General features: G+C 59.4%; 1 protein-coding gene across 1 annotated transcript in view; it reads right to left on the reverse strand.

Moving 5' to 3' along the window:
• Positions 1–19898, reverse strand: part of LOC100467244 (SH3 and multiple ankyrin repeat domains protein 3) — a 296215-nt gene that overhangs the window by 115186 nt on the left and 161131 nt on the right. Inside the window, exon 11 of the mRNA XM_034644850.1 lies at positions 9220–9286. Within this exon, the coding sequence (XP_034500741.1) occupies positions 9220–9286 (67 nt within the window). The remainder of the gene's footprint in view (positions 1–9219; positions 9287–19898) is intronic.

Here is a 19898-nt window from a genome sequence, read left to right on the forward strand (position 1 = left end):
GGGGCGACCGGGCTCATCCGTGTGGAGGTGGGTTTGGGCTAGGTGGGCAGAACCCAGAACCTGCTCGTGAAGTCAGCCGGGGCACTGGGGCGGAGGGGGGACAGGCATCCCCAGGGCCCTGCTCAAGGCACCGGCTCATCCACGGGAGGGCCAACTCTGGGCTGGGTGCCCTAATGGCCCAGCGCTGGGGAGCACAGAAGGGGAGCTGCCTGCCCGACCCCACGAGGCAGGACTGTCAGTGCCTGGAGAGCCCACTCCACAGGACGAGAGGAGGTGTGCTGGGGGCAGGCCTGTCTGAGGCCCCAGGAGGACCCGGGCACTGGAGGTGGCTAGGAGATGCACAAGGGTTAAAGACAGCATCACACACAGAAAGACTGGCTCTGGAGCCTGGGGCCTCGGCCCAAACCCCAGCTCCTTGTTACTGCCCTCTACCCGGACATGGGCCCTGTTCCAGGGCGCTAGACACCATGTTCTCCTCATCTGTGAACTGGGACAGTGCCAGTGCCCCCTTCCTCTAGGGCTGTCTCTGTGATGCTGTAACAGGCACGGAGTGCAATCATGGTTCAACGGGCCTCAAAACTGCGTTAGCTGTGTTTGTCGCCTGTTGCCTCCTCCTCCAGGAAGCCATCCAGACTCTACAGTCCACTGGGGTTTAGCGCCCCCTCATGCGGACTTCAGCCCCATGCCCTCCCTCCCATAAGCACACACCTTCTCCATCAGCAGGGAACCTAGGACGCAGAGTCCTGTCCCCCCGACCCCGGGAGTCTTGCCCGGGGCCTCCATCAGGAGCATGGCCTCGGTGGGAGGAGAATGGCATGGTGTGGCACAAAGCTGAACCCAGACCAAGAGGCCAAGGGGGTGGGGAAAGGGGGGAGGAGGCCAAGCAGGACTGCAGGAAGCAGGACGGAGCGGCAAAGCCAGGGGCTCCAGGGCACACCTCACCTCCCTCTGGGGCCCACACCAGAGGCACGGCTGCAGGTGGAAGAAAGGGTGGGCAAGGTTGGAGGGAGGACCGGGGGCCACAGTGGGAGGAGGAGGGCAGATGCAGGCCAGCAGGGACGGCACCCCTGCGTACAGCAGAAGGAGCACGCCTCCCACGTGCGCACATCTGGAGGGGGTCCACGCCTGTCTTCGTGCACCCTTGGACCATGGGCAGAGGGCCCCGGCAGGAGTCAGAGGCGCACGGGGTCAGAGGCGCACGGGGTCAGAGGTGAGCAATGGGAAGCAACCCTCGGGGCCCGGAGCCCTTGTTTAGCGCCCAGTGAGAACCGGGGAGCCCAGCAGCCGTGCTCGGGGTCGGGAGACGAGCCTCCTGCCTTTGGCCAGGCACAGGCCCAGTTCCTACAGGAGGAGTGGTCCTCACGGGGGCCGCTGGGCACTCATCTGGTCTGCCAGACGTTCATGGACACGTAAGGCCTGTTCACCTGAGCACGTTAGCTCCCCCCAGGGACTCACAAGCACAAACGTCTGTGTGTGGTTTCCAGACTTGCTGGGCTTTGCGGGAGCACAACCCACAAACGAGAGAAAGCCTGCTTTGCGTTTCTCTCAGTTCTTCACCCAGAGGCTTCCCCACTTCGGAAAACCCGGCCACCGGCGGAGGAGACCCTTCGTGCCCCCCCTGCCCGCGGGGCTCCGGGATTTGGCGGGACTGAGCGGGGCACAGCGGGTCCTGAGCAGGATGCCGGCTCATGGCAGGAGGACCCAGGCGCCACCCCTTCCACTCCGCCTCACACTCCTCTGCGGGGTGGCGGGGGTGTGACACCGATTTCTACAAACGACGTGGGTGTGTTAGATCACGTTATCCACAAATGTCACGCGACGCTACACGATACTTACTATCGAAGGGGCTGGGGGCCTGACGTCATCGGGAGCCAGGGCACCAGGCTGTGCTCCCACGGAAAGGCATTTTTCAGCACCTCTGGGCCTGGGGCTGCCACCCTGCTGCGGGGGATGGAGTGGGCAGGGCTCTTCCCTACGGGACCAAACTGCCCCAGGATGGGAGGCGAAGAACCAGGAGAGGCTCAAGTTTGGGGAATAATTCAACCCAGAGGATGGAAAGGAGCAGATGCATGGGCAGGTGGGAGGGTGTGCTGGGCACCTCTCATGGGATACACTCTCCAGCAGCCACACCTGTCCCCTGCACATGAGACAGCATAGGCCTCTGCAGGCAGCACCACGGCAGGACTGGTCCCCAGCCCCGGCCTCCCTTGGGCACCGTTTCGAGGCCTGCGGCCTGCCTGAGCCTGCCAAGCGGCTGCTGGGGGGCCAGTGCAGGTGAGCCCCAGGACGGAACACAGGCAATGAAGACAGCACACGTGGAAACATGCAGGCCACGGAGGTCAAGGCTTCGTGCCACTGCGGCACCTCTCCAGGACAAAGACAAGCGTCCCTGGGCGTAGGGAGAACACAGCATTTGGGTCAGACCAGAGACCTCAGTGGATTCCCACATCCATCTCACCGGACAGGGTGCAAGAAGTCAGCCACATGAAAATCCCCACCGCGACAGAACACACGTGCAACTTGTGGCTGTCCCAAGTGGGGTGTCCCCCTAGCGCGTGTCCCGGCCCATCCGCTCTGTGTCGGGATCTGGGGATAACACTTTTAGCCAGATAGGCACACGGAAGCGGGGTGGGGGAGGGGAGAGTACCGCAGCAGCAAGCACTCCACCGGCGGGCAGGAAAAGAGGGATGGACGTCAGCCCGGAGCAGGACGGACGCGGCCCACAGCTCCGCGGCAGGGTGGGAGTCCAGATCGCACACGCCGTGTGGCTCCCTCGGCCCCACGGAGGCCAGAGATACAGGAGCAGAGTCAACGTGGTGGGTGACGGCACAGGGTTGCTCACATCCGCTCAGGCTGCAGTCTGCGGGGGCTTCATCCCGTCTCCCTCCCTCTGCAATGTGCTCTGGGGATCCAGACAGCAGCTGTGTGACCGCCACCCAGTTCTAGCTAACACAGCAGCCTGGCTTTCCCGGAGAAGGCTCCTTCTTACAGCCGTACAGGGGAGTCTCGGCACGGCTGACCCCAAGCGGTCCGATCTGAGGAAAGAGCTTCGGATTTGGGGTTTCCCCCAGGACCTGCTGCCCCCACTGGCAAACACACAGGGTCCCCTACAGCTCATTCATGGTAAGTGGTACATTTTACAGTCACAATGCCAGGAAAATGGGATGCTCCTTTCAAATCAGACCTGGTTTATTTCACAGCAGGTGCGAGCTGCCGAACAGGTTATTTAAAAAAAAAAAGATGAAATAAAAGATCAGCGTGGGTTTGCATCCTCTCTCAAATACCCCCCCCAGCAAATATTACATTCAGAAATCTGTTTGAAAACACCACCCCCCACCCATCATCTGTACATATCAGAAGCGCAATTCCACAGGCACGCGGTCTCGGAAACCTAGCAACAGTAACCAAGTCGTCCTGCGTCGGCTAACCAGACACCCAGACGCACACACCAGCTCAATGCGCTTCCTCTCGAAAAACAAAACCCCCTGGCTTCTCTCTCCGTAGCTGCGGAAGGACAAGAGGTATGAAAACAAACCTTGTTCGGCCGAGGAAGAACAACCCATACCATTCAGCGCATCTGACAGAGCATGTCCCCACCACGCCGGGCAAAGCACAAAAATCACAAACACCGGGAAAAATAGGTTATCCCAGTGCAAAGCTTCTCAGCTGGCCACATGCTTCACGTTTGCATGACCGTTTCGGACACAAGCTCCCCAGCTCCCCGGCAGCCTGGCTACGGGGACCGCCGTCCTACAGAAGCCATCGCAAACGCGCCTGTGGCAGAGCCCAGAAGACCCGGTGGGCTCGTGTGCTCAGCCACGGCTCAACCCTGCAGGGCAGCAAGCAGGGATTAACTTTGGTGCTTGCGGTGGCTTTTACACCATCACTTCGTCCGAGTTGGCAAATAAAATAACCAAATGGAGGTTGCATTTAATTTTTTAAAGAGGAAGGGAGTTCAGAAAGACAAAAAAAAGAGCCCCGGCATCAGTCGATTAGCAGCCTGCATGCTGGCCGGGTGGGAGCAGGACGTTTCGCGGGATGCAGTCTCCCCTTTAAAGGGACAGACTCGCATCCACGCAGCTTTGCGGGTCCGTTTCCGGATGCTGCAGACCTGGGAGGGCCCGCTGATCACCTCGCTGCTTTCCAACCTGTTTCCTGTCTTCCCCGAAAGCCACATCGGAGCAGCCTAAGTGCCCTGATTTCGTGGTGGTGTCCGGAAAACAAAGGATCTGTTGCTCTGAGTCGGGGAGGGGAGGGCTACTGGATGGTTTAAAGGGGCTTTCTGAGAAAGGCATCGCCGACAAGGCCGGTCGGGAAAATGTCCTGTGCTGTGGTTTGCTCGCTCGGAAGCATCGACGTCGACCCCACATCCCCACCCCCAGCTTGGAATTTGGGAATCCCTCTACCATATTTATACTCAGGAACGCAGCCCAACGCGATGCAAAGGGGAGGCTTACCCTCATTTCCTCCGTCTGGAGTCCTGACCCGGGAGGCTGTTCTCCAAAATGGTGTCCCAGCCCCACTAAGTGAATGATCGACAAAACTGTGTGGGTGAGCATCGTGGCTGGTCCTGACCCAGCGGCAAGGGCCACCAGCCTCACTTTTAGGACACACAGCCCCGTCTTCCAATGTTTCTCCGGCACTGTAGCTTGTAAGTAGCTTGTAAGTCAAGACTTAATGCAGATCATAAAGTAGGAACACAGCCCCATCCCATCCTCTCCAGCACCCCTGCCATGATTCTGGAGGCTGACAGCAATGAACAAAGGGCATGTGGGGACACGCTGAAGCCCTCCGGCTACCATGCTGGACACCCACCACCCTAGAGTCCAGGAGCAGAGAGAAGAGTGGCCCTAATCTGGACAGACTGTGACAGTACCCTCACAGGTCTCAAGGATGGGGGTCGGGGAGCTGAGCCACAAAAGCTGGGCTGGGGAGCCATGTGGCCACAGAGACTCACCAACAGCACATGAGAGACCCTCAGTCTAGCGTGGCTCCAGAACTACCTGGCGGAAGGACCGAGAACCCTGATCCCTGTGCAACCCACTGCCCACACTGCCTCTCCTTGTGCCCCCACGAGCTCTGCCCCCCGGACTCCTACCGTGTGTGGGAGGCATCACACATCACAACACTCAGGCAAACACAGCCAATCCAGGAGCTCATTTGTCCATAACACGTACTATGCTCCCCCACACTTGTGGCCAGGTGCCGGGAAAGCGGGTTTTTATTTCAAGAAGAGAAGGGAGGAGAGGAGCTGGGAATGGGGACACAGGCAGTGGGGAGCAGCCACTCAACAGGCATTTACTGAGGCCCTACTACGTGCCGGCACTGCGGGGAAGGCCGATGCCACCCAGCTTTGCAGCAGTGACAGCCTCCGAAAGACAGTCATGTGGCCACATAGGTGCTCTCGATGTGGCTGACGTGGCCCCAAAAAGACAGGCCTGCGTCCTAATCCCTGGATCAATCTGAGAATCTCAAGATGAGAGCATCCTGGATTTAGGGTAGGCCCTTGAGGGTTGAGTAGCCTTGTGCCTTCTCAGAGAAAGGAGAGGGGCTCTGAGACAGACGTGGAGAGCGGGCCACGTGCAGCCGCGCCAGGCACAGGAGCCACACCGACGACCCTGGGCTACCCCAGAGCCAGAGAGAGGCAAGGACGGACCAGCCCTGCCAACACCTCGCGCCTCTGCACGTCTGGCCCCCAGAGCGGTGGCAGAATATATCTCGCTTGTTCTGCGCCGTCCAGCTGGGGGCATCTGTTGATGGCGGCCCCAGGACACTAGCACGTGGCCCGTCCTCACGTTCTGAACCAGCCCGCCGGAGATGAGGGGTCCTGGGAAGCAGAGACGGAGCAGTGCTTGGACGCCCAGCCTCAGCAAGCCGGAGGGACATGACCTGCGGGGCGGCTCTGGCCATGAGCGCTCTGCGAAGCTGGGCACGTGCTGCTGGGCGCTGGGGAACCTGCAGGTTTAGGCTGGTGCATCAGTCAGAACAGGAATGGGTGGTCCCAAACTGTCTTGGGGATTGGCTGCCAGCAGCCCAGAAAATGCCCTGGGGGACAGGGGTGGGTTAAAGCCGTGGCCAGGGTGGCACGGGACCAGGTCATGGGGAAACGGGCGGAGGCCACAATCCGAGAGGGAACGAGCAGGAAAGAATTTACTTTTCTGAAGTCACGTGCCTTCTCCCGCGAGCAGGTGACTGACCGGGAGCTTGTCCTGCTCTAGAAGGGGCCATGTGGTGTGCAAGGGGCTGTCACTCCGGAACCTGGGGCAGGGCAGCAAGGAGGGGATTTGCCCTTGTGGGCCACACCGCCTAACAGGCCAGGACTCGGACCGATGACATTCCCCAATCCCCAAACAGGCACGGCCTGCAGGGCAGAAGTTGCTCAATGAAGAGTCGTCACGGAAAGAGGTGACCGACAGGTGACAGGGCTGGCCCCTCGGGTACCGGCTGGCTCAGGGACCCCAGGGCCTATCTCAGGGGGTTCCAGCACGGCAGTGTGTGAAACCAGAGGGAAAAGGATGTCGGCTCCGGGAGCAAGAAGCAGATGACTTTCTGCAGGATGCAGGACTTCCCCAGACGGGAAGGCACTGGGCCACCTCTCAGGTCTCAGAGCCAGGCCTCCCCTGGGACGACCTCATGGAGGTGACTCTGCACCCCACACGTCCTTGTCCCTCCCGCTCTGGGGCCCTCCCTCCACAGCCGTTACCCACTCCCCGTGATCCTGGGGTGCAGGAGTGCTGCCAGGGGGCAGAGTGAGGTGTCAGAGTGGAACGTGGACGTCAAGGAGGAGTCAGGATGTGGGCAGGAAACCGACAGTTCCTCAGGCGGGAGCTTGCTTTGGGCCGCAGGTGAGGACGGATGCCCCCTGAATAAAGGTGAGCGGCTGGCACACCCTGAGCTGCAAGCCTTCCCAGGCGTGGCCCTTCTGCACAGCACGGGTGCTGTCCCTCCTAGACCCCACCGCACACGGGGCCGCCTTCCTGCACGGGGTCGGGCCTCCTGCATGGGATCCGCCCCCCTGCATGGCACCCAACTTCCTGCACGGCCCCCACCTTCCTGCACAGGATCCGCCCCCTTGCATGGGATCCGCCCTCCTGCATGCGTTCCGCACCCCTGCACAGTGCGGGGTACTGTCCTTCCCAGACTCCCCACCACACACGGCATCTGCTCCCCTCCAGGAACGAGGGTGGCCCCAGGGCAGAGGTTCAGTGAACACAGGGCTGAATCAGGGTTTGAGGACGGATCGACAGCTTCCGGGAATCAGTGCGTTGAGGGACATCTATGCACACAGAGGACCCACAGGCTTCGGGTTCTCTGGTGGCAGTTTGCTAGATGAGTCAGACCCTTCGTCTGAAGACTCGGAGGAAAGAAGAGGCCTCTTTTTTCCCTCCGTGGAGGTGCTGAAGGGATCCTGCAGGAAGCACAGATTTCCTTCCCATCCCGTCCCTGCGGGCCACACGGGGAAAAGTCCACGGGATAGGAAATGAGAGGCACTGACTCCTGCCTGGGTTGACCATAGAAGCTGGCCCTGCATCTTCATGGGGCCCTGCTGGCTGAAGGTACAGACCTCAGTTCCAGCACCGTGAGATCCAGACGCCACACGAGCCTGTGGCCAGCACCCCCACGACTCAGGAAGGGCTGCCCTTTGTAGTTTAAATAAGTCACAGTTCCGAATGGGTGAGTGGTGATTAAAACGTATTCACCTGACCAACAGATACTCCGTTCATAACAAGAAAACTGAACCCCTCAGCTGGTACAGAGCTGTCTGAGTCCCATCCAGAAAAGCTCCTTATACCTCGAAATGGAGGAGACGTCAGGAATCTCCCTACTCTTTGTTTTAAAATCAACTTGGTACCGCAAGGGACTTGGCTTGTGAGGAGGACAGCGTAGTGGCTGGTCCTCGTACTGGCGGTGGGGCCCGCAGGGTCCCGGGGTCTCTCGGACCACCTCCCATCACCCTCTCCGCCATGTGGCCCCATCAGGGCCCATGCTCAGAGCAGTTAGGGGGCAGCCCGGGCTTGCTACCCCCACAGACCGCTCGACTCAGGAGGCTGGCGAGGCCCCCAGAAATCCCTGCGGTGGTGGGGCGGGGCCTGCACACGCTCCCTGCCCCTCCTGGGCCGTGTGCCCAGCAGCCAATATGCTCAGACCTCAAGCCAACCCCGTCCCACCGCGCTGCTCTCTCGTGTGGGGGACGTGAAGGGAGGGGAGCTGCTGGCACCCCGCGGGCTCAGCCCATTCCCGACACGGCATGGCAGACGTGAGGTCAGCAATCGTTATGATGCGCTCACGGAGCTGCTGGTGCGGCCGAGGGGGAGGCCCGGGTCTCAGAGCAACACGGCGGTTTGCCCTGGCTCACGGGAGGGACTCGTGTCGCATCGCGCGGGCTGTCAGGAGGCCCGGATGCTCCGCTCGGGGCGCCAGATGACGCAAGCTAAGCACTGGCTCCGCACCCTTGTGCGGTTCTCAGACCCGAGGTGGGAACCAGCCACACACTGCACACGGTAAAGATGCGACAGCCAGACACGTGGCTTCCCTCGCCCCCAGCAGCAAGCATGGGGTGAGGGGCACAGGCAAAGACACAGATGCCATCCAGCCGCCTCTCCGGGCGCCCACCGCCCACCCTGTTCACAGATCGGCGCTGTGTCCGAAAGCTCACCGCTGCTGGTCCACTGGGACTGCTCCCCGCTGCAGGTCCTGTGCAAGCCCGGGGCCGGCGGAAATAGGCCGGCGGGCTCCTCCAAGATGCAAGACTGGGCCCAGCCACCGGCAGGGCGCTGGGGCAGAGGAGGAGCCCCAGACACAGTCCTCCTGGTTGGCACAAGGGGTACTAGAAAGGGGAACGGTCATGAGCACCACCGTGGAGCAGAGGAACGGGCTGAGAGACGGGGGTTGGAGGGGCACCGAGTCTCTGCTGCGCCTCGTGTAGCGACTATCTCTCAGTTTAATGGGAGTGTGTACAGGACAGACTCTTCCAAGAAACCCGTGTAAGCTAGCCGCAAATCCATCTGACTCACCAGGTGCACAGCAGTGACCTCCATGGGCCGCGTGCATGAGTGACGGACACGTGAGAATGAGGGTGGAAAAGTGGCTAGGACCACGCTTTTGGTCAGCACAGTTAGGTCTTGCTAAACGCGGACTCCGAGCCAGCCTCGTGAGGACCAGAGAAGGCGGAGAGGGTCTCCGTACCCGACGGAGCCCTTCCTCGCCGAGCCTACTCACCGATGTCCGTCTCCTTATGGTTCTTGATGTACTCCGCCAGTTCGAAGTTGCCCGCGATGATCGCCACCTGCAAGAGCGGACATGGCGTTAACGCATCAGGGCCAGAGCACCGGCCATTCGCACGCGTCCACGCCACCGATGGCCTCGCTGCACTCACAGCCCCCGGGTTTTAAAGCAAGAGATGTCCCTTCCTTCTCAGTTTTGCTCAGATACAATCAACACACAACACTGTGTGAGTTTCAGAGGCACGACGCAACGACTCGACGTATGTCGACGGTGGGAAGATCACACATCTGTCACCTCATAGAGTGACAAGCCCTTCTTCCCCCATGACGAGAGCTTTATGGGATCTACTCTCTAGGCAACTCCCAGGGTGCCGTATGGCAGCATCCGCTCCTGTCCCCAGGCTGAACACCAAGACTCCACGACCGGTTCACTTTCCAGCTGGATGCTGGTGCCTCCTGACCACCTGGCCCCCACCCTTTGCCCCCTGACCCTGGGAACCACAAGTCTGACCTCTTTTCCTATGGGTTTCGACTCTCAGATTGCACACATCAGTGAGATTATGTGGTTGGTCTCCCTGTGTGACTTACTCTGCTTAGCTTGATGCCCTCCAGGCCCAGCCATGTTGCCACGAATGGTGGGATCGGTCAGGGCTCTTAAAACGGCAGCCAAAGCGTTCATCGGCCCCCAGACCCTCAGAGACAAGCACCGCACTCGCCCCCCTCAAAGCCCCGTGGCCATGTCACGAGATGAGGCTCTCATTCCATGAGAACCCACAGGAGAGCATGCCTCCGCCCAGAACGCCCACAGAGACGACCTGCACAGCTCTCGGAGAGCCGGCGCCTAGAACCCCATCCACCGTGTCCTGTGTTCCTGCCAGGTGCACCCAGAAGCCCCGTCCTTCTGATTAGATACGAGCTGCTCCCCAGAAGCAGAGGGAAGGGAATCTTCCAGAAAGTACCCAAAGTTCCTCATCAGACTTCAGGTGGGCAGGAAGCACTCCAGCCTGCGTGTGTGCAGAACAGCAGAACCTGCACCTAGGAAACGCTCCCAACTCGGGCCCTGCAGACCTGCGGCCTCAAGCGACAAGGCCAGGCGGAGGCTCCGGGGACACCTGAGCCAGAACCCACATGGGCAGGGCTCCCAGCACCCCAGGCAGGAGGCCTCAGGCTCGGAAGCGACGGTCTACACTCCTGGGGGAGCCAGGTGCCCAGGTTCCAGCCTACAGACACACACGTCTGCGGTCACATGGGTTTCCGTGACAATGTGGGTAGGGGAGGCCTTATTAGCAACCTGATTTCCCGGAGAAGAAATCCCACCTCAAGCCTGCAGCGTTGACTCCTGGGTCTCCCGCCAGCCCTCCTGATTTCAGACTTGCCAGCCCCCACAGTCACGGGACCCAGCCCCTCACAAGAAGCTGCTGGAATGGATGTCTTTCCAGCCCTCGGGCCTGCTGCCCGGGAGCGCCGTGCCCGATGCCGCTCTGTGCAGGGGTCGGGGGCCACAGTGCCACAGAAGCCACAGACCCCAGACCCCTGCCCTCAGGAGTGACACTGGTTTCAACTCCTGGGCACCGCCTCCCACTGCTCCCTGCCCTCCAAGGATGTCGCCGTGGCAGCTGCTGTCTATGCCAGCCGGCGGGCAGAAGGTGAAGGCAAAGACCATTTGGGGGCGGCCCGCGGGTCTGCAGAGACAGAGGCAGCGCTGGAACCATCAGGCAGAATGACGTTCCTACAGGGACCACCTACCCAGGACCCAGGCTGCCGAGCGTGGACCCTGGAAAAGGGACAGGGACAGAGGGGCGGAGCCCAGGTGGAGGTCCAGGCAGCTGGGGACCAAGCCTGCTGACAGTCAGGGGTGCAGCCGGAAGGGTCTGCCAGGCTTCACGGAGCCTATGACCCAGCGTCACTGAGCTGACAGCCAAACCCTCAGGGGCAAACCGCCGTCACGCCCGTCAGCGTGGCTGCCACCAGAAACCAGAGACGAGTCAGAGCTGGCGGGGACGTGGGGAGTGCGGCAGGCCGTGCGCTGCTGCTGGGTGTGTCCACCGGCACAGCCGCGGTGGGAAATGGTGGGAGCGCCTCAGGAAGTAGGACGGGGTTACCGTCTGGTCCAGCACTTACACTTCCAGCTCCAGACCCAAAGGGCCCAAAAGCAGGTATGATGGTTAGTTTCAGGTGTCACCTTGCCTGAGCCACAGGGTGGGGCCCAGCACTGGCCCCAGAACTACTCAGGTGTGTCTGTGGGACTGTTTCCAGATGAATCAGGGGACTCTCGGTCAAGCAGCCTGGGTGGGCCTCATCCAATCAGTCGCAGGGCTGCCCAGCACAGACAAGTTGATTGAGGGGCCGCCTCCTGCCAGCCAGCTGGCACTCAGGCGTCAGACGCAGACTGACGCGCCCATTGCTCTCGAGCCTTGAGCCTGCTCGCTCTCAGACCGAGACTCACAGCCTCGCTGCCCGGGGCCTCTGGCTTGTTAAACCTTCACACCTCGGACTGCTCAGCCACCACGGTAATCATCTTTTGAGGCAGGTGTGTGTGTGCGTGTGCAAGTTTTCTGTGAGTGCACACATGCATCCTACTGGCTCCGTTTCCCGGGGGCTCCCACGACTGCAGCGTTGGGTGCTGGACAGAGGCTGGAAGCGGTCTAAGGGGCACGGATAGTCCAGGCCATTCGGATGGGCTCACACACAGAATCTCGAGGAAAGGCGGTCCCGTTGTAAAGTCACGAACAGCTCGGCCGAGGGGTGTGCAGAAGGCAGAACGTGTGAGTGACGAATTGGAAGTTTAGCTGAGATTTCTAGGCAGTGTGGAGGAGCAGCCCGGGGCCTCCGGCTGCTCATAGTGAGTACCAAGGAGAGATCACCTGGATAAACTGAGGGAGGAATGGTTCAACAGAACGGAACCAGAACCCGAAGACTGGGGAACGTTCTCAGCCCATCCATGTTGCAAAAAATAAGCAAGTGAGGGCTCAGAGCCAGCCGTAAAGAAGGAGGGCCGGGGACTCGGTGGCGGACGGGACAGGACAGTGGCTCCTGGGCTGCAAACGTGCCCTATCCTTCAAGGGGGAGAAACCACCCCAAAGGGGATTCAGACACTATCAGGCCCCTGCCTGGGTCTCACCAGCCGTGGGGGTGGGACCACCCTGCAGAGCTGGGGTGAGGCCACTGCCCCTGCGGGCTCGCAGCCTCTAGCACTGCATCTCACCGAGCAGGCTGCTGGGTTCTGGGCTGCTGGGGACCCAACACCCTTCTTTCTTGCTCATTTTCTCCTCTGGAATGGGAACGTCTCCCACATGCCGGTCTCGCTGTCCACGCCGGGAGCCACAGCTGGGCCCGTGTCGTGGGTTCGCAGCCAGAGGAGGAACCAGCCCTTGAGTCTTGCTCATGCCTGAGTTGGATGATATTTAAATGGGACTTTGGACTTTAGAGACGGTGCCTTTTGGGGCTGTTAGGTGAAATCAATATATTTGCAATATGCAAGAAGGACTTGGAGTTGGGGGTCCCGGGGGTGAAGTGCTGCACACGAAATGTCTATGTCCTCCCCTCCTCTCCAAATTCCTATGTTGAAACCTAACCCCCAGAGGAATGGTATTTGGAGGTGGGGTCTTTGGGAGGTGGCTGGGGTCAGATGAGGTCATGAGGGTGGGGCCCCTGTCATGGGGTTGGTGTCCTCACAAGAGGAGGATACCAGAGACGCTCTCTCTCCCCCCAGGTACGTGCGGACGCAGCGGGAAGGCCAGCAAGAGAAACTGCACCAGAACCCAACCCTGCCGGTACCCTGCCCTTGAACTCCAGCCTCCAGAACGATGAGAAACTGTTTCTGCCACCTGGTCTGTGGGACTTCGTCATGGCAGCTGGAGCCGATGAAGACAGCAGGGGTCAAAGAGGTATCTTTACACGCCTGTTCCGGGCAGCCAAAGGGAACCACCCCAGGGCCCGTCAACAGATGAATGACTGAGCAAATGCTATCATGCAGTGGAATATTATCCAGCCTGAAAAAGGAAGGGGCTTCTGCCACCTGCTACCACAGGGACGGACGTGGAGGACAGGACATTCCGTGAAACAGGCCAGACGCGGACGGACAGATGCCGCAGGACCTCCCTCGTCGGCGGTGTCTAGAGTCGTCAGATTCGTGCAGACCGAGCGCAGGACGGTGGGGCGCTGGGGCTGGGGGAGGGGCTGGGGGCGAGTGTTTCCTGGGGACAGAGCCTAAGTTCTGCGAGATGCAAAGAGTTCTAGAGACGGATGGTAGTGACGATTTCAGAGCAGTGCACTGAATGCCACTGAAAGGGTTAAGACAGTAAAATTCACGGTGTGTGTATTTTACCACGATTAAACAAAACAGGCAAAGTGCACCCGTGTGGACCAGCAGGGCAGAAGGTCAACCATGAAGCATGGTCCACCCGAACGGGCCAGCGGGTGTTGGAGAGGTGCCTGAGCTTTCGAACAGCCGTCTCCCCCCTTCCGTCTCCCCCGAGGCTGCTGGTGACGGGGGCGCGTGCGGAGGCGTCAGACAACACACACAGGAGCAGGGAGCCCCTTCCGAGTTAGCAGGGTGGCCCCAGCATACGCACCCCTCTCCGGCCACTTGGCTCCTGGTAACACCAGTCCCCAGAGCTCCAGCTGCCGGGGGTGACGGGAGGCAGGGAGGTATTGAGGGAGAAGCTGTGTGCAGGCACTTTCAGTCAGAGAGTTGGCTGCCCAAGGTGCCCCCTCCCTCGGGGAGAACCCGCCCCCCAGCTCCCCCGCTCATCCAGGCCAGCCCCAGCCCCGTGCCCGATGTGAGGCTGGCAGACAGGTGCTTAGAGGTGAAGGGCTCTGGCCCCAGGCTCCCAGACCTATACTGTGTGACCTTGGGTTTGACGGTTAATCCATGGGCCTCAGTTTTGTCATCGGTGAAGTGGGTTCGGTGTGAGGATTCGATGTGACACGCACGAATAGGGTTACAGCAGGGCCTGGCACACGGTAAACCCTAAAAAAGTTCGCCAGCACTCCTGTTGCTGATTATTACTGACGACTTCGGTGTAACGGCACACGGCTCATCGCAGAGGCTCTCCACGCACAATCAGACGCGCACAAGTGCACACCCGTGTCCACACGGCACACCCAGGACCCCTGCTGAAAATAATGCCAGAAAGGACCAGAAAGCAGCAAGTCCGAGTTTATGCTCCCCTGAGAAACACTTCAAGAGCTGTAAACCGAGTTAACCGTGCAGTCGCGAAGCCACGTGCCCTGTTCTGGACAAAACACTGGGACCACAGTGCAAGAACAATCCAGACATTCCCTCGTATTAACTGCCTGTCTCTGCTGGATGATGTCAGGGCCACGAAAGTCCTCTCCCACAGGGAGGAGCCACCTGCTGTCCTGCTCCATCATGACATCCCTGCTGCCCACCCCCAGCCTGGCACATCACGGCGTCCCACTGAATGCTTTACGGGAGGATGCAGAGGGGACCGGGTCTGATGACAGCATCTAGTGCCATCCGGCAAGCGTGTGGCTGCTGGCTTGGTTGCATAAATATGGTAGAATGCTGGCATCTGTTTTCCTCGCTTACAGGTATACACACCAATATTAATAAAAATCATAGTACAGAGATATCAAGCACTTGCATGGACACAGTTTGCTCTTAGGGCTTTATAAAGATAGACCCCCTCTGAGCCTTACAACTGTATGAAGTGGGCCCCCTTATCTCCACTTGACATGTGAGAACACGGAGGCACAGAGAGGTTAAGCAACTTGTCTGCCATCACACAGTTAGCTGGTGCTGACGCCAAGACATTAATTCATGCTGTTCAAGTCCAGAATCTTTACCCCATTATCACAGCACAGCGTATGTCTATAAATAGTTTTCACTGATTATGGCATTAAAAAAAAAAGTTAACTTGTAATGGAATCACGACCAGCCACCTGGGCAGGCTGTGTCGGCTGGGGGACCACAGAATGTTCTGCAGTGACAGCCTTCTGGGAACACGAGTGCACTCTCTAGGAGGAGGGACCCTACCTTGCACAGTCCGAGGGCAGGGTGTGAAGACAGGAGAACCATGCCCTTCCTGGCTCACCTGCCCCCACCCCCTCCTCCTCCCTGCCTGTCTGAAGAACAACTCAATGGCACAGACCGGGGCCAGCCATCTGGGCACCACCCCCATGAGATGTAGGCATCCGACCTGCAGCAGGTGTTCAGATCTGGAGAGACCAGAGCCGCAGGGCCCCCTCTGGACTCAGAGAAGCTCATCCTGACCCCTCCTTTCTTAACCCATCGTTCTGCTTCCGCCCTCACTGGAGAACACACGGAGGGCACTGGCGGGGGCACCGGGAGAAGGTGCTCTGGCAGGGGTTGTGGGGGGTTCGGTGAATGATGGGTGACCGGGAACACATGCCGGTCTGGCCGCACGACAGGCAGAATGGACATGGCAGACAGGGAAGGCTGGAGCTGGGGCTTCTGCAGGGGTGAGGAAGAGAAAGCCATGGAGCTGGGAGGTGACAGGCCCACATCCAGGGGAAGAGACCCAGTGGCGGTGGCCCATTATGGGATACGGTCCACGACTGCAGGCAGCAGACGGCCACCTCTGGAGCACCCTGGTCATTCACACCAGACTGGTCCCCTCCGCTCTGAGTCACCCTGGCCCTCAGCTCCACACCCGCCGTTGGGAAGGAGTCACGGCCTTCTACAGACTTTTTAACCAAGAGTTGTGGGACACAAGCCATCGGGGACTTGACTTCTCCATGTCTCAAAGGAAAGGCAGGGAGGCCAAGGCCCCCAGGCAAGCCACAGGGCGCACTCCTGTCCCTGCTGGTGTCAGCCATGATGTCCAAGATGAGGACCTCTGTCCCCGCTGAGGAGGTCCTCCCGCGAGGCTGGCGCTGAGACCACCGTGGGGAGGAGAGCCCATCACATCACGCCCACCATCCAGTGCCCCCAGGGGCCCCAGCCGTGGTGACCAGGCCACTGGGATCCCAGGGACGCAGGAAGGCTGGCAGATGCCGGTGGGGCTGGATGGATGGATGAATGAGTGGGTACAAGGGTGAATGAGTGGGTGGGCGCGTGGACGGCTTGAACCCAGGGAGGGTACTGTGCGCACAATGCTGGGGTCTACGAGGAGGCTCTTTGGAAGGGCTGTCTGATATAGGCAGCGTAAAAACAGATCTGCAGAGTTTCGGGGAGGACCAACCGGCTCACTTTGCCTGTGGGGGTCAGTTTTCCTCCCCCCAGTCTCCCCCAGCCCTGAGTCCCCTAGGCTCCCCTTGCTCCTGGTGCTGCGTGATGGCCCCTGTGCCGTGGCTCAGACTGTTTCAAAACAGGGCCCTGATGACTGTGAGTCACCCCCTGGGGAGCTGAGGGTCGGCACCTGAATTACTCCCTGATCACAAGGGAGACACAGAATCCTGTGGTCGGCACTGAGAGGTCAGAGTAAGGATTAGAGCCCATATTCAATGTCTAGAAGCTTGTGATCCAGTCAGTGGGCAAAGTCGGAGAACGATCCAGCTGGTCTACCTCCTTCCGAGTTGCTGAGCCCCCGCTGGGCATGGAAACCCCAGCCGGGTGAACAACCTCCCGGCTATGTGGGGGGGGGGCCACGACCCCCCAGCCCCTCTTATGCAGAAGACCCTTCTGCAGAGCATGACCCAGCCCTCTGCTGTATAAAATATTTATGGTAGTCAAGGCGAAAAAAAAGCCATAAAAAACGTCTGTGAGAGGCATAAAGGTTTAGCATCGCACACAAAAGAACAGGAGATAATTATTTCACACCGACCGAAGGCATCCTCCCCCTCCCAGACGGATTTGCCAATAAAATGCAAATTTCTCCTCTGAAATAGCACCGGCTTTGAAGGACACTATTTGCTCCCGGAAAGCTTGATAAAGAACAAACGGTGTTTCTGTGTTTGCAGAGAAACAGCCTGCAAGAGAGCAGCTCGTGTTGGGACCATCAGGCTGGAGAGGCGTGAGCACGCGGGGGCGGGACATGCTTCCACATGCCTCCCAGTCCCGGACGCCCGGGCCGAGACTCCATGGCAAGGATGATGGACGCTCCCAGGCTGGCTTCCACCAGGCTATAGTAACAAGGACCATCGCGCTCATGCTCGAGCTAACAGCGGCCCCCCAGGCACCAAAACGCAGCATCTGATTAAATCCTCACGGCACACCTAAGTAGCATGGCCATGGTTCCTGGCTTATGGATGAGGAGGCCGGTGGTAAGAGCTCAAGGACTTTGGATTTCTACCTCACACGCAGGTAGACCTCAAACGTTGGGCCCCAAAGCCTTGGGGGCTTACAGCCAGGTGCTGCGGACGTGGCCTCCCGTGGCTCTGACCACAGGAGAGCTCTAGAACCTCGGTGTGGGCACCGAGAGAGAGAGATTCATAATGAGATGCGATTTGGAAGCAGAAATTCAGCACCATTTTCTGCAGGACAGTAACTGAAGAAAGAAGGGACCGCTGAGACCTCCACACACTCGTGCAGGAGCCAGCTCAGGTCACCACAACAAATACAGCTTAAACTGTATGAGTGTATGGTCTCCGGGTCCCAGAGGCTGCAAGTCAGCGAGGCGGGGACCCCCGAGGCCTCTCTCCTTGGCTGTGGATGCCGTCCTCTCCCTGGGTCCTCACAGGGTCGTCCCTCCGTGCGTGTCTGTGTCCTGATCCCCTCTTCCTATAAGGATCCCGGTCACACTGGATCAGGGCCACCCCAGTGACCCCATGTTACCTTAATCATCTCTTTGAAGACCCCAGCTCCAGATACAGCCACATCCTGGGGTGCTGGGGGTCAGAGCTTCAACACAGGAATTTGGGGACACGGCTCAGCTCACGAGACCTTGAGCAGAGAGAACGTCTTCACCTCCCTCACAGACGCATGCCGTCTTCCAGCAAACATCCAGACATACACGACGGCCTGTGCACCTCTCCTGCCAACACGGCCTGAGTATCAAGCTCAGGAGGCCACGCACACATAATTGTCAGGGAAGGAAATGCAGGAGCAGAAACTGCTTTCCGAGTCTTATCTTTACACACAGCCTTTATTTCCTCCAGTCCGGAGATTTTGTAATGAACATTCTTGAGCACACGGCCCCCAAAACTGAAAGAACAGAGCAACGTAAAGCAACAGGGTTCCCCCCCGACCGCTCGGTCGTTTCCGTGCTGCGTGGTGTGGTGTGTGGGCACGCCCTGCTCCTGCCAAAGCACCGTGCTGCTTTCCTGTCTCATCATCTCAGCATCCGGAGAAAAGAAGGACTTTCTCCCACAGCCATGACACGGCCAGACCAGCATTCATCCCCAAACAGCCTCTCATCCCCCCCTCCAAGTGCCCCTCCCGCCCTCCCAGCTGTTAGACTGTTTTTGTCCAGGTGACGGTACGCACGGTCACACACACAGTCTGAGCAGCGTGCGGTCCACCCCCGTGCAGCACCACTCCCACCAAGAACCACAGCCTCTCCATCGCCCCGCTGGACAACGTCCCCTCTGTCCCCGGCCAGCCCCGAGAACACCCTGGCTCCTCTCATCATAAACTGCTCGTGTCTGTCTGTGGCTAGTCACGCCTGGGATTGCACCTTACGTGCGCTCCTGGGTCCGGCCTGTCTCGCTCAGGGCCAGGTTTTGGAGGCTCGTCCGCACCCTTGCAGGGTCCAGAGCTTCCCCGTCTCTGCAGCTGAGGGATGTCCCACTGCTCGGATGTGCCACACGGAGGCACCTGCTCACCGGGACGCATGGCCACGGGGCGTGAAGCTGCTGGGAGCACGCCACTACGTGCATTTTGGCGGCCATGTGTTTTTGGTTTCGCCTGGCGACTCCTGACGTGTGCAGCGGCTGGGTAACAGCGGGGCGCATACCTCACTGTCCGAGACAACTGCCTTCCTTCCAGACAGGGGCCTTTGTGCCCTCCCGCTGCCCGCTCCGGGGCCCCACCCACACTCGGCCCGTCTTCTTAATTCAGGGCTGTGTGTGAAATGGGAGGGTTTTTTTGAAGATTTTATTTATTTATTTTATTTTAGAGAGAAAGAGAGAGAGCCGGGGGAGGGGCAGAGGGAGAGAGAGAATCTCAAGCAGACTCCCTGCTGAGCAGAGCCTGACGCGGGACTCGATCCCGGAACCCTGAGATCATGACCTGAGCCGCAGGCAGACGCTTCATGGACTGAGCCACCCAGGTGCACTAAAATGGGCAGTTTTGAGTTACATTTGCCCCCAAACAGGCTCACTTTTTTTTTTTTTAACCTCATCGGTGCTCTCTGTAAAATGCCATCAACTCTCCATTTCCCAGAAGTCTGAAAGAGCAAAGATTGCAAGACGCGGACCAAGAACCAAAAACACCACCTTCCTGTGCCGCCGATGGACCCCAGTGGCAGCTGCCGCAAGAGGACAGCATTTACCCAGAAGCGCCATATCTTACCCTAAAAGAAGCAGGGTGAGAATGGCGGTGGCGGCCACTGGGCTGCGACGGCTGCCCCAGCAGCTCCAGGCTTACCTTCCCACACCCACGACACCTCGCTTTACACAGCGATGCGAAGACAACTTAGTAAACCGAATGACGTAGGTGAAAACCATGCTTGTGCGGGGCCATAACACCGGGAGCCGGTTTGGTGTTTCTACAGAAATTTCTTTGATGAGCTTCCACGAGAAACCAAATACACAGGGTCATTAACACCGCTGCCACGTTGTCACACTGGGGAACGGTTTCTGAGCTAC

Source organism: Ailuropoda melanoleuca, chromosome 16 (assembly GCF_002007445.2).
Source record: "Ailuropoda melanoleuca isolate Jingjing chromosome 16, ASM200744v2, whole genome shotgun sequence".
In the NCBI taxonomy this organism is placed as follows: Eukaryota; Metazoa; Chordata; class Mammalia; order Carnivora; family Ursidae; genus Ailuropoda; species Ailuropoda melanoleuca.